General features: G+C 40.1%; 1 protein-coding gene across 1 annotated transcript in view; it reads left to right on the forward strand.

Moving 5' to 3' along the window:
* The window catches only part of LOC134535032 (pancreatic triacylglycerol lipase-like), a 73,213-nt gene that overhangs the window by 34,887 nt on the left and 23,062 nt on the right, over positions 1 to 15,264 (forward strand). Inside the window, exons 2-3 of the mRNA XM_063373864.1 lie at positions 3,678 to 3,809; positions 11,731 to 11,885. Coding sequence (XP_063229934.1) covers positions 3,683 to 3,809; positions 11,731 to 11,885 — 282 coding nt within the window. The 5' untranslated portion in view covers positions 3,678 to 3,682. The remainder of the gene's footprint in view (positions 1 to 3,677; positions 3,810 to 11,730; positions 11,886 to 15,264) is intronic.

Consider the following 15,264-nt stretch of genomic DNA (forward strand, 5'->3'; position numbering starts at 1 on the left):
TTCGTCGATCGCTCATAAAACTTCGCAGTCCGAATAAAATGAAACAATTTGGTGAGACTTCGTATACGATATTTTAAATATTTTAAATACTACTACGTACCTAACCTAACCAACTTTTCATTTCAGTTACGATGAATTTGACTTAAGGAAAACTACCACTCCGAAAAAAAAATTTCTACATTTTTTTTTTTAATGGGGGACCCCCCCAGGGGGTCCACCCCGCCAAAAAAAAAAAGTATCTTTATTTGAAAAAGAGTAGTACAAAAGGTTATTTCCATGAAAGAGAAAATTTGACACAGTAAACAATAAAAAACAGATATTTTCAATATGATATACAAGGCACTGGGCCCCTCCCAACACAAGAGTCCTTGGGGGCTGGTGATTTATGAGCGGTGAAGTGTTTATTTACATGTGTTGGTGAAGTTGATGATGGTGTGGTGGTGAGAACAAACATAACCTACATTTTATTTTTACAAAAGCGGAAAAAAAAAAAAAAGCGCGTGTAACTCGGAACACGTGATAGAAGGGAAACTTCTATGGAAATTAAAACCTCGACTCGTAACTATATTGTAATGGGTAAAACGGCTGAGAAAGAGAGAAAGAAAACAATTTTATGTAACAAAAATTACAGTCCTAATAGGATTTAAGTAAAGTATTTGAATGATCAAAATGAAAACATTTTAGCCATGAAATTTTTGTATTTATTTCCATGATATTTTAACTTTTGATATTATAGCAATCTGGTAACTAAAATATGAAACATACATAAGCAACCGTTCATGCGTTGTTTGGAATATTTTTAACGTAGCTAACCTATACCTAACCGAGCGTTTGCACAAATCTATAGTTTTATAAAAAAAAAAAAAAAGTATCTTACGTAACCCAACCAAATCATTAAACTGTTAATTATTGGTAAACTAACTAAAATATTGAAATGCCATTTTACACAATAATTAGAATTAAGTACATATTATCTGTCTTTTCGCGTCAGAAACGTTTCACGAAAACGTTGCATAAAAATTCGACCTTGAAATTTTACTCTCGTCGCGACCAAAGAAGTTTCAATTCGAAAAAGGTATTGTTGTCTGACTGGGGATTTGTGACTCTTTCCGGTTTTCTCCCTGGCGAGTGCCTGCACGCCTCGGTGGCTGTGACGTCAGCGCCCGAGGCGACAAACCAGGCGTGCCACGTCCGCAGAAACGAACTGCAGGTCCGGCGTGCAACCTGGCAATGCGAGGGTGCGTTCCTTTGTATTCCTATGCCTGGATTAAATAGTGCTTGGTGCAATTTCACACCTCTAGACTTTTATATCCGAGGCTTAAGGTGGGTTTACGATTGAAAAACTTAAAAGACATAAACTTAACCTGTATGCCGACGATCTCATGATTAACTAATACCGTGAATATCCAGTTTATGATTTGGATTAATGATCGTTAATTCAAGCCAATGAAAGCGGGCCTGAATGCAGCCATGTTATAGAAGTCGAATTTTTGTATTCGTAGGTATTGCGTAAATTTTGAAAGGCTTTTATCGGTTAGGAATAGTTGCCGATGGATAATTTGTTCAACAAAACTTTTGTTTTATCCATGGCAAATATAGTAATGTACTTACTTGAAATACCAAGACATATGGCTATGACTGAACCTAAACATTACAGCATTTCAGCTTGTAACCTACAATTCTTACGCAAAGTAGAATTGCAAATATTTAACTTGAAATACTAGTTCATGTAATGCCAACATCAGATATATTCCAAGCCACCATAAAATGGCTGTACATTTAAAATATGTATTTGTGAATTGAAATTATATTTTTATGAACGCGTATAGTAGCAAAATATCAACCAGTAACACCTTTAAATAATGTGTTTCCTAAATCACAAAAAAAAAAAAAAAGTAGGCCTATATTCCCATAAGAGTTTTGTTTTTAATATTTCGTAAAATTTTCTTCTAATATACTATCGTTTATCGACATGGTGCTGAAAATTCCATATTTCGTACTCATTTTGTATCTGCTTTCCCTAAAAAAAGCATTATTTTGCGTCAAAAAACATTCTACTGTGCTCTTATTGGTGCTGCCCGTAATCCTTAAGGAAAACAATTATGACCATCGCTGTCAATATTAAGTCAACATAATTATGATTCACACACGACCCGTCAAAACTCCTACACGACAATCATAAACCATCCCAATTGTACTCATAGAGTCACACCTTAAGTACATGGTTAATTCTTATGTTGTAGATGACAGGCAAGTTTTCGTAATTATTATTTTAATTGTGTGACAGTTTATAGCTCAAAAATAAAGTTTTGTAAATATCTGGTAACACAAATTTGCAAACAAACCGAAATGCAAACACTTATAATGACAAATTTCCATGAGTATTACTTAAACAAAATAAATGTCATAACAAATAACCAACATGCATTTGAGTATTAGGCCTGTGTACCCAAAGTACTTGGCCTAAAAGATGTTCACTCTTAATTCTCTGTAAAAAAAACACGTAATATTTGTGGCAGATTTAAGCCACTTACGAGAATTTTATAAATATTATTATTTTATTTAAAACCCGTCACATTATTTCATGAAATTTTAAGACGCATGCCTGTTAATGGTGGAATGTCACTTGTGATGAAATTGAACTGAACTTGTGTTTTCTGGGAATTTTTTTCACAGACGAGCGAGCCAAATGTCCGATCGTCCATCTTCGGTTTTTTAAATTCATTGTAAATAAATATGGCGGTGTTGATAAAAGGATACTAATGGTCAATTAGGTTAGGTTAGCTACACTATAAATACTTTAAAACATAGTGGACGGTTGATTTGGTTAGGATAGCTACATAAAATATACTGAAAAAAAGCATGAACTTCGGGGAAATTCGGGTTTTGGCTCTCTCGTCTGTGAAAAGAAGGCTTCCCGTGTTTTCTAGGCCAAAAATATGTTTTTTTTTTTTTTTTTTAATCGATATGCGTCAATTGATTTAAAATACCGACTTTCTTGGGGGGCGACTGAATTGTTGCCCATTGGAAGGGCAGCCCTTCAGGATTTTTTTGACAGGGGTGTTTTTGAAAGGTTGTCTGAATTGTTGCCCCTTGGAAGGGTAGCCCATCGGGATTTTTCTGACAGTGGTGTTTTTGAAAGGTTGTCTGAATTGTTGCCCCTTGGAAGGGCAGCCCATCAGGATTTTTCTGACAGTGGTGTTTTTGAAAGCTTGTCTGAATTGTTGCCCCTTGGATGGGCAGCCCTTCAGGATAGTGGTTAGTTTGTAAAGTGACTTAACCTAACCTAACCTTACCAAATCTAACCTAACCTAACCTAACCTAAACTAACCACTGTCAGAAAAATCCTGAAGGGCTGTCCATCCAAGGGGCAACAATTCAGACAACCTTTCAAAAACACCACTGTCAGAAAAATCCTGATGGGCTGCCCATCCAAGGGGCAACAATTCAGACAACCTTTCAAAAACACCATTGCCAGAAAAATCCTGAAGGGCTGCTCATCCAAGGGGCAACAATTCAGACAACCTTTCAAAAACACCATTGCCAGAAAAATCCTGAAGGGCTGCTCATCCAAGGGGCAACAATTCAGCTCCCACTTTGTTGGTATCGAAATGCTACCTTAGCTGCAGCAGCCATCGGAGCGCGGCCTGTGACGAGGGCACGTGCCATTGTTGCAGGAGTCATGAGGGTCCACGCGCGGACCTGGCTGGCGGTGGTGCTCTTGCTGTCTGCACTCCGCCTGAGCACCACCGGGCTTCTCGACTGGGGACGTGCAGACAGGCTGCAAGTCAACATTCCCTGGCTTCCGTGTGAGTACACACACGTCCCTGTACATAGGCGTACCCAGGGGGGAGTGTTTTGGGGGTTCATATTCCCCCTCCCCCCCCCCCCCCCCGAAAAAAGTCTTGGCGACCCTTCCCGTCTCAACGGCAACTCCGGAGAGGACATTTTATTGCTTAAGAAGATTAAAATCCTATCTGCGGAACACCATATCTCAGGACAGACTGAATGGATTGGCCTTACTGAATGTCCACTACAACATCCACATCGACCCGGAGAATGTGATTACTGAATTCGCCAAAAAAAAAAAAAAATAGACGAATTCTTCTGTAAAGAGTTTGTAAGCTTAAAAAAGTTTATTATAAACAATTATTTTTTGGTGTTTATGGAGTTTTCTTAAAAATCAGAAGCCCCGTCCCCCCCTCCCCAGAAAAATATCTGGAAGAACCCCCCCCCCCCCCCCAAAAAAAAATCCTGGGTACGCCTATGTCCCTGTACTTTTGATAGTGTTTTCAAGTGCAGAGGCAAAGGAGTATTCGGATGTTTATGGAGGGTAATTTCTATATCACATGTAAAAACACATATTTAGCCATTACACACATCTGCCATTAAGTATTTCATTCGTGTACATTTTCCTGATCAAATGAAACAAATTAAACTTAGATAACAAATAATATATTAAATAAATCCTACATAAGCACTACTTCAATGTGGCCAAGGGCCTCTTGAATCCGTGTAGGGATATACGTAGGGCAAAGTAAGGCGACACATTTGTGTGAATTAATAAATAAAAAATAGAACTACTTCTCAAATTGGTGCACATAACTTAGTAAAATATACGTCCAAGGAATACGTTTTTCCTTGGAAGTGAAAGCGGCGACAAACTTTGATATTTACACATTTGTGAAAAAATTATAACCCAGCATCTTTGTTTGTAATTTACGTTAATAATTCCTTTCAATGAGAGCTTCCTGACAAAGTGATCGCAATGACAAAAACATGTTTCTGGAACGATGATTACATTGAGAGTTCCGAACCGGAAAACACCATCTTGGTTTCAAGTTTTTTTTTTTTTTTTTACCATAACGTTGCTCTCATCTAGTTTTCACAATTAGGCGTGTAACTAGTAGAATGCTTAAAGTTACTTATGAGTGGCTCCTACAATTATTTCCATAAAACAAAATAAAGAGGCAATGCTGAGCTCTTCCGTTTACATTGCTCCGTGCAACCAGTAGAAGACGAATATTTGGCAGCGGTGGTAGCCATGTTTGTTTCCGTTGGAAATGCGTAAAAACTTGGTTCATGTACAAGAAGAGATATCTAGTGCTCTAGCATTGCCTTGTGGATTATTTTTATTATATATGTAAATCATGGCCGTGTTTTTTTTTCTTTCGGTTTTTGAATATTTTTTTTAAATTCAATTTTTTTTGTTACCATTGAGTTAAGTCTCATTGGATTCCCCGTTTGTTTGTTACGTTTCCATTCATTGCAGGAACAAAAAGGGTCAGTAAAACTTAAATATCTTGGGGGTCCATTTCGGTCTGTAAGGGCGCGGTTACACGGGACCCTGAACTACTTCAGGTGAACATGTTTAAGTAAACACGTTTACAAACGCGAAAGGGTACGGTTACACGGTAGTAGCTGAAAAGTGTGTTTAGCTCTAAAACCGATTGTCTACTGTCAACGAATGACTGTGTTGTTGATCTCTATTTTGTAATTGTATCCAGGAAACGCGGGATTTTCTCACTTGTTTATACAGCATTATCAGCAGAAATGGAAAGTGTTTACATATTGCTCAATATTTTTTTAAAAATCGGGAATTCAAACAACATGCACAGTAAATTTTTTAAATTTATTTTTATTATTTTTTGAGCGAGAGTACATATCTCAGTTTTAAGAAAATTAAGGCCAGGATCAATTAAAAAAAATATATATAATTATCTGTTGATTTTTTTTTTGTTGCATTCGGTAAAATATTCCTCGAACTTGTGCCAGAAACACTTTCCATCTTGAATTTCTGCAAAAGACTGTTTATATTCTAAACAGCCAATCAGAGGCTAATGTAGAAGATATGTCGATCTGAACTACTTTGCCAACCTGTTTAAGTTAAATGGGAAATGGCCTCGAACGAAACATGTTCAGACTGTGTGTAACCGCACTCAACAGCTGAACATGTTCACCTGAAGTAGTTCAGACTCCCGTGTAACCGCGCCCTAAGTTTCCGTGTCGTAGTAAAATGGACCTTACAGAACTATCATGTTGCCATTTTGTCTGCCATTTACTCTGCCTTAGGCTGATGGAAACTTTAGCCTCAGCAGCCAAGGCCGCTCGAAACCTGTTACATGTATTCTTTGAACAATCTTTCAAGTTTTTTTTTTTTTTTTAATTTTGAGCTTTACGTCTTGTCGACAACGGAGTCGTTTTAGACTGATAAACACTGTACAATTCAAAGAAACTGTAGAGTAAGAGGTGTTCGGGGAAGGGGGGAGGAGGAGATAATATTCTAAAAAACTTCGTTCACGAAACGTACGTTGTGTAAAGGAAAGTTTGGCATTTAGAGTGGAGGTCGTTTAAATAGTTGAAATTTTATGTTTCGAACAATCTGCTGTTAGAGTATTGGAAGACTGAGGGTTTGCGGATTTTTTTTATTATTAAATTTAGATGCAGCTAGTTTATTCCAAGTAGGTTAAGGTAGCCGAAGTTAGTTCACGGGCAAAATGGTGGCGTGACCACAGAAAAACTATATACGGTGTTTTTATTTTATTTTTTTCTCCCTTCTCTCTGAAGACCTGTCAGCCAGACAAAACAAAGTGCCTTAAAAAAAAAAAAAAAAAAAAAATCAGTCGTGGCTGAAGTGGAGACTTTTACCTTCGCCTCCACTCTCCCTTTCTCCCGCCCGCTGACGTGTCTCGTCAAGGAAGGGAAACACAAAAGCGCCGATCTGGCCTTGCATGCTTGACATTGGCTGCCGGCTTGACGCTCGTTTCCGCCCGCGGCGTCCCTTGCGCGCGCTTTGCGCTTTCACCCGCACGCACCACCCGTCGCTCGGCGCTCGCGTCACGTGACCGCTCCTGTTGTTCACAGGGTCCCAGTCGAGTCCCGCGCAGGGTGTCCACAAGTAAAAAATATTTCGTGCCAACTTAGGCGAAAAAAAAAGTACTAGATTTGAAAAAAAAAGTACTAAATTATAATTTGTTACGGTTTTAACAATTTAGGAAGTTATTATGACATTGAAATGCTCTAATTTAAATATCACACCACACACACACACATACATTCCATAGTTTTTAAAAATAATTACGCTTAATAATAAAACATATTGGAGTTACTGTAATAATATTATATTAAAGAAAAAAAGTACTAGATCTGAGCGCTGACCACTAAAAAACCTATAAAAGTACTAGATCTAGTACAAAAAACTGTGGACACCCTGGTCCCGTGTCCTCCGGCTGGCTTCCCTCGCGCACGACCTGTGCGAAGTCGATTTTTTGTTCTTCCTAACCTAACTTAAAGCTAAGTGTATTTGGGAGGGGTCCGGGTTAGGAAAGGGACCTAATTACGTCTCAAGCAGAAGCGTTTACGCCAAGTCATGCTGGGATTAGCCGTGCATCGTTTGCAAGGAGGGGGATTGGCCAGCCATGGCAGCGATTGGCGCCATGACTAAAGCTACGGCCACACAGAGCGCTATGCTCGCTATGTTCGCGATGTTCGCTACGCGATCACAATATAGCCAGCTGCATCTCAAATGCCACTGGCCACACAAAACTGAGTTCGCTATGTTCGCTATGTGCGCTATGTTGGCGACGTCGCCAAGTGTTTGGTTCTTAGCTATTTTTCTAAAACGTCGCTGACTTCGCGCATGCGCAGATAAACAAAAACATCTGTTTTCGCGCGGAATTGTGCTGTCGGTACCCACTTCAGTGTTTACATTATTAGTATAATGTCAACGGAAAATTTTATTGAAGAAGTAAGAAAATATTAATGTTTATGGAACAAATCAATATAAGATTATAGAAAGCAGGACATGCGTGATAATGCCTGGGATTTGATTTCCAAAGAGGTTAATAAACCAGGTTAGGTGTAATTGCAATTTATTAATTATTCAGTTAATGATCAAATTAAATTTCTGCTCCAATGATGTTACCCCAACTGACGGTATTCAATAAATTTGGCCTCGTCCGCACGCAACTGCTTCATTAAATGATGAAATTCACCAAATTCATTTCTTTTGAGATTCACTTCATGAACCCATTTCTTTTTTCGTTCGCATACTGTGAGAGCCAACAGAATATCATCCTCGTCGGAATCCTCACTCGAATCCCACGGCATGCGCCTCGTCGACATCGCAAACTACACTATTCTGTGTGGCCACCTCGCGCAGCAAATATAGCGGACATAGCGAACATCGCGAACATAGCGAACATAGCGTAGCTTTCTGTGTGGCCGAAGCTTAACTTCCCTCACTCTTAAATCTAGGCTTAAACTAGAGTTAAGTTGGGCCCAGGTGAAACTTGCATAGACACAGGGAAAACCCTGGGCACAGTCACGCAGGGAGAAAATTTGCATGCGTTAGGTGTAGGAGAATACAGGCGACAGGATGGTCTGGCTGAAGAGTTGGACAGAGTAGAAAGAGTCTACCATGCGGGGGGTTGGGCACTCCGCTCTGTGAGAAGTCGGTTCACAATTGAAATCTTACTGGTAATTTCAGCCAATTAAATTTTGCCATGTATCCGACCACGTTGACTGGTTTTGATATGCCATCAAAAACCATCTTACATATTTCAAACAAAAAAAAAATCCAACCAGGGCCGAATACTCTCATATTTTAAATAACCGCTGTGACTAATACCAGATGCATACTGAGATTTTTAATTAGAAACACATACTTAAATGGAACTTTTAATATTTCATAACCGTGAGTTAATTTGCAATTTTAAAGATTCGAGGCCCAGTAGTTCTGTTTTCCAACAACAGAAGTTGTCATGTGTTTTGTAGTGCTAAATAATAGATATTTACTTTTTATTTGGTATGCAGGATGCTCACTTACAATCGCAAGAGAATGAAGGCTTCTCTAGACATCAAGAAGAAGGAAGTTCGTCTTGCATGATAGTGATTCTCAACCATCTTAAGGCATATTATTTGACTGCGTATTTTTTTTGTTTGAATTCCACTTGATTAAAAATATGTTACGTGCTGACTTAGTAGCAGAAATTAAATGTAACTCATTAAATTAATTCAAAATAAAATTCAATGATATTGAGATGAATAATCAGGAGCACACGGAACAAAACTAGCAAACATTTTCCGCACTCAAAATCAATGAATCACGGAAAAAAAAAAATCTAGTTTGTGCTAGAACCTTATCCTTGCTGAACAAAGAAGTTCAAAGCTGAAAGAAACTATTTTTGTTATTGAATGGAGAGTCAGGCAACTATACAACTCTTTGCAGTTTTGACGTCGCCATGTTTGTTGCAGTTGCAAACCTCCAGTGTGTACTTTATTGTTTAGCTTAATTGTTTATGTGAATTATTGTAACTTTTTGACGTGACAACGTCTAATAAATCGATGAACGCCGGCTGCACGCACGAAAAAGTGTCCCACTACGGATGTCCCACTACGGATGTGTTCTGTTTGCTCATTGTACGCATGAGTGGCATCTCTCTTCATGCTCATTGTACGCATGCGTGGCATCTCTCTTCCACTCGATTGGAACAACCATCGATTTGACTTTTCAATCATATTTTCGTCGTTTGAATTATTAATATTATGTAATTTAACGATCGTCCACCGATTTTCAGCACAATCGGTACGGTTATTTAAAAGTAATGTTGAAAATTCAAATACGTTTTGAACCAACAATGGTGTTTTACAGTTACACATAATAATTCAAATTACACCCGGGATCGTTTGCACAATGTTTTAAAATATATTGTAACACATTATAAATAAGTTTGGTGTATTTGGGATGCGTATTTGTTATAAAATCGTGTTAATATTATACCCCTACCCTGAACAAAGTTTTTATAAAATATATATAACATTTGAAACTGCATTACCTCAGTATGGCCTCGTGGGCGTGTGGTTAGCGTATGTACCTAACTCTTAAACTAAAGATTGCCGGTTTGAAACCCGTCAGCTGCGAATATTTGTTTTTGTACTTGTAAAAATAAATATGGCGCACGCAACATTTCAAAAGTAATAAATATATTTGAATTAATGAATGCAAATAAAAGTAAATTTATTAATTCAATTACACATTTCATTTCACTCCTTTGTGTCCATACAAAATAGTGATAATTCAATAAAAATGATTCAATTTTATTCATAAAAGTATGCAGAGGTAGATTGTATCGTGCAAAAGATTGAAAAATTTAAAAAAAATTTCTTCCTCAAAGAATATAATATTTTTAATGCCTAAATGGTTTGGTTGCCAAAACCTATTATGGCTCAGTCTCAGGCCGAATATGATATTTCCTTTTCTTCTGGATCAATCATTTCATCAATGTTTTGTTATGACGTTGTCACGTTAAACTATCGTCCGTAAACCGACTTTACAGACAGCCAATTTTTTTTTATGTTTTAAAGGTAAAAAATGTAAGTCAAGTATGTTACAAACATTAAATCCTTCGAAAAAAAATTAATTTTGTTTTAGAGTTTAAGGGATTTTGGCACGCCTAAATTATTGTAACTAAAACTGAAGCTGTGTTATTTAATTATAGTTATTAAATAACACGTGAACAAGTTGTTGAAGTACTAAAATTCTCACCCAAAAAAAATGTATTCGTGAGGGTAGGTTTTCGTTCGTTTATGTCATCTAACAAGTAAAATATGTTTGTTTTAATTATGTATTTGTTATTATATTATTAATAATACATAATATACAATATGAATATAAATATATTTATTATAAACAATTATGGATAGTAAATTAATATTTAATAATTATTAATATAATAATAAAAACGTTTGGTTATTTTAGGCCAGACATTAAAAAAACCTCGTAATCGTGAAAATGTATAAAATCACGCAAAAATAGTAATTAAATTTATTTATTTATTTCCATTCCGTCGACGAAGTTGCACGAGCAAGCGGCGAACTTCTACAGATAGGTTTCGTGACTGATCGAGGGTTAGTGAAAACGTAGGCCTGCCTCATCGCGATTAATGGCACGGGCACATTCTGCCGTCTTAATTTGGTTCGAGGCTTTGCGTACCTTTCGAAAGTCCTTCCGGGCCCCACTCTCCCCTCCCCCTCCATTTTCCTCCACATTCACTTTCGGTTAAGTGCATTTTCGTGTCATTAGTGTGATATAAGGAAATTTCCTACTTTTTTTTTTTGTTTAGTACAAACAAAATTCCTAAAGGTGTTCATAGTTTTTCTTTAAAATGTTCAATATGTGCACCTTTAGTAATACGTAAGGGCATGCAGATTTCGCGAAAAGATTTCGAGACAAGCTGAAAGTTAAAACACTGTAGCATCGTCAGTGTTTAGTGATTGGGTGAGTTTCTCCCAGATAGTAACAACACCAATCACAATAATTCAGTGCGAAAGCAAACGCGTCCTGAATGGCTCGGTCAAATAAGGCAACGACTTCTCTCGCATACGGTCGCCAATCACAAGGAATAAACCACGGGTTTGGGTATACCTTGTTGCAGTCTATTAAGCGTTCAGAGCTTTTCGCGAAAAATGCCTGCCCCTAGTAATACGGCACACATACAACCTAAAGTCCCAATTCTTCCCAAGCGTGGCTCCTGAGAAAGGGGGAGGGGGGGCCTCAGGGGCCGATAGCCCCGTATCACAAGGGTATTTGCCGCACGAGAACACGTGAATTTGTCCGTTGCCGAGGTTAGACGTGGCGTCTGGGGCCACTCGCCCATAACCTGCGCCGCGCGGCTGGCTCGAGCAAGACAAGTCTCGTCCGTTGAGACGCCAGGGCTGCTTGTGTTCCAGTCGAGAACGAAACCCGCTGCTACGACGAGCTGGGGTGTCTGAACGTGACCAGGGAGTGGTACCACCTCATCTACCGCCCCTTCAACGTGTTCCCGCTGCCCAGGAGTGTCATAGACACCAGGTTTGTTCTCTACACAAGGAAAAACCCGTCAGAGGTAATCTATACTCACCACGGAACTGATTCCTTGTGTGCGCATGCACACGCATTGTTGACTGTCGTAGCCTGTAGCGTGTCGTCTAGCCTGAAATTTCCTTTCGAGAGACCAGTGAATTATTTGATTGTACTTTATTTTTATGAATTGACTTCCTTATTCATGGATTTTCCCCTCAAAAGGCTGGACCTTACAGTGCACGTAACCCACTATGGCAGTGCAATTGAGGGGGCCGTACACTGGACTGGAACAAGGGGATAATCCACGAGATCATACTAACCCTGGCCACAGAATAAGTCAGGACAGAAGCGCCGTCTGGCGGTATTTAGCCTTGGGATAAGAATTCAGGGAGTTTTTTGAGTCCAGTCTTTGCCATTACTTCGAAGTCGAAATGAGAACTACCCCTCCCCCCCCCCCCCCCCCCCCATTTGCGTACCTCTTTCCTGTCTGGATGGCAAAACAATTCCTTTTTATAATGCATTTTAACGCTTATTCCTTGCAGGTATGCTGCGTGTTAGTTTAACAATACTCAATACATTGACAATTTTTTTTGTGACAAATCTCCCCAGCGAGTTATTTTCAAGGCACTAAGAAATCCCAGCACATTAGCCTTCATACAGGTATGGTTTGTTTTGCCTTCCAAATTCCTAACCAGTTGACTTCAACTTCAGAACAGACACACCCGCTTCATGGGATGCAGCGAATTGGTTTACTTGGTGACGTCCTTTCTTGAAGCGGGGGGATGCAAGTGTTAACCTGCTGTGTCGAACCAGAGCGCAAACTCGCTGGAATCAGACACACTGACCTTCAACGTCGCTTCTGTCCTTACTTATTATGTGACTTGACCATGACCTCCGAACCACATCTGAAAGACCTGAACCTCTCAGTACAAAATGAAAAAAAAAAATTTACTTAAAATTATAAAAATCCATAAACAGAAGTTAAAAAAATTGCCGAAAAAATCATTAAATCTTAAATGAATCTTGATGAATAGTTTCCATTTAGTCATATCATCCAAAACTTACTAAATTCTTTACAATAAAACATGCTACCTAATACTAAACACTGAAGAGGGTGATATTATTTATTTGGTATTGCAGATTTAGTTAAAACTAGTGATGAATGTTTTTTTTTCTCTCTCTCTCTTTCAAAAGCACTCTCTTACCTTAGTTGAGTCATGGGTTGTTTCATATTTTGAAAATCCAATAACCTCAAAAATATATAATGATTCCGACATATCGAGCGAAAAGTGCCAAGGAACGATCCTGTAAGCTGACCACAGTTTTTGATCGAGATTCGCTCAGGGCAGGTTAATCACGGGGCAAGAGCGCGCGAAAATATCCACATTGTTAACAATTTGCACCCCTTCAATTTGCAAAGAACGCTGGTTACAAATTATCCAGGGATCTTCGTAAATTGACGGAAAAAAAAATCTTGGTATATTAACAACAAAAAAAACTGGTAACGTTTACAGTAAGAACACATTTTGTTTTGCCAATGTGTGTGTTTACCTGTGTTTGGAACGAAACATGCAACTCTGAAATCGAAACACGGCGTGGTTTTCTATCAGTGATTCAGTTGTTTGAAATTACGAAGAACTCTTCATCTATTCCGGTTAAGTCCTTCGCTGAAAAAGTGTGTGAATGTGCCGCAATCTCTGGCAGCGCGGCGGCGCCACAGAATAAACAATTACCAATTGTTTATTCTGTGGCGGCGCGCTCTCTCCGTGGTCAGCCTCGATGCCCGAGACACGGATCGGCGATGTGCCCAGCGACAAGAGTATAGCGGCAGCAACGCTACTTCCTAAATTTTTTATTTTTTTTTATTTTCCTAGCCTAAGTTAATTCTAAGTGTGTAGGGGAGGGTCCAGGTTAGGGGAGGACCTAAGTGTGTCTCAGGCCGAAGCCTATACACTCTACCATGCGGGTTTTTAACCATGCAGGACAAGGGCGCGTGCATCATGTGCTTATTGGGGTTTATTGGCCAGCCATGGCTGCAATTGGCGCCATGACTGACGCCCCATTGGTCGCCTAGCTTAAAAGCTAGCTAAGTGTGGCCCAGGTAAAACCTGCATAGACACAGGGAAAACCCTGGGCCGGTTCATGCGGGGATCAATTGACATGCATTAAGCAAGCAGGTAACTACTGGACAAGAGGAAGAAGGGTCCAGGTAAGAAGAGTTGGAGGGGCTGAAAAATCAACCTTGGTGGAGTTGGGTGCTTGGGCCTTGCGGCCCGCATTTAAGTTGGGAGCTCCTGGGTTATTATTAGCCAGGGGCGCATGCGCCCCCAGGGGCGGGCGACTTCACGTCAGCCCAGCCACAGCTGCCCAGGCAGCCACAGTTAAGACAGAAGCGGGCAGACGAGCCAGTAAACCGGCTCGAACTGCTGGCTCTCGGTGCGAAAGGCAGCCTGACGTTGCGCCATCTTCATCTTCCTTCTTCAGGTCAACAGCAGTACTTTTCAAGCCAGGGTGGGGGGAGGGAACCAACCTCGCCACCCAAAATCCCCGAGACGGTTGAAGGTCGCGCCGCTCGAGGCTACTGCTGCCACACCTACAGCAGCCCCAGCTGAAGGTTCCTGATGTCTTCCTTCAGAGTTCCGATGCATTTCAATTCCGTTGCGCGCGCAGCAGTTCACAGCTCCGCAAGTTCCAGCCCGCAGTTCGTCTACACTTCGCATTTTTGCAGCACATCGAGCTCCCCTGCGGTGCCTTCGCCGACGAAGCTGCTTCCTGCCACGCGCCGAGCTACATTCAGGCTACCTTTCACCCCGACAGCCGTAATAACGACTCCACAGGCCGGCCATTGGTCCGCGGACTGCTATTGGTTATTCGCAGCCACCCCAGCGAGATTGCAACTCTCGGGCTGGGATCCCGTATCCGCCACCCGCGGGACGCGGTCGGTAGCAGTTGGCGCTGCTAGGCCGCCCCCAGCACGCACACAAAACCAACACGCACTGCCAGCCTTCGGTATACCCAATAGGGCGCAGGGAACTCCCAGCCAACAGCCCGCGAGAGAGATGCGCACGCCCCGAGAGACGACCACCGACGCTACTTCCTACAACTGGCTGCAAATGCCGAGCCTTTCCGAAGTTGACCGATCGGGAGCGCCTACCCCCTGGATGTTTTTTTATTTTTACGCGCGCGTTTTTTCTCTCCAGTATAAAAAAAACCACACAGACTGTTTAGTGGATGGTTGGTTATATTAGGTAAGTATAGCTACATTAAAAATACTGTAAAATCATTTTATGCTTGCTTAGCAAATAACTTTTTAATATGTAGCTATCCAGCGCTAGGAAACCGTTTACATTATTTCACAGCATCTTTAATGTAGCTATCCTAACCAAATCAAACGTCCACAATGTTTTAAAGTATTTATAAAG

Source organism: Bacillus rossius, chromosome 8 (genome assembly GCF_032445375.1).
Source record: "Bacillus rossius redtenbacheri isolate Brsri chromosome 8, Brsri_v3, whole genome shotgun sequence".
Classification (NCBI taxonomy): Eukaryota; Metazoa; Arthropoda; class Insecta; order Phasmatodea; family Bacillidae; genus Bacillus; species Bacillus rossius.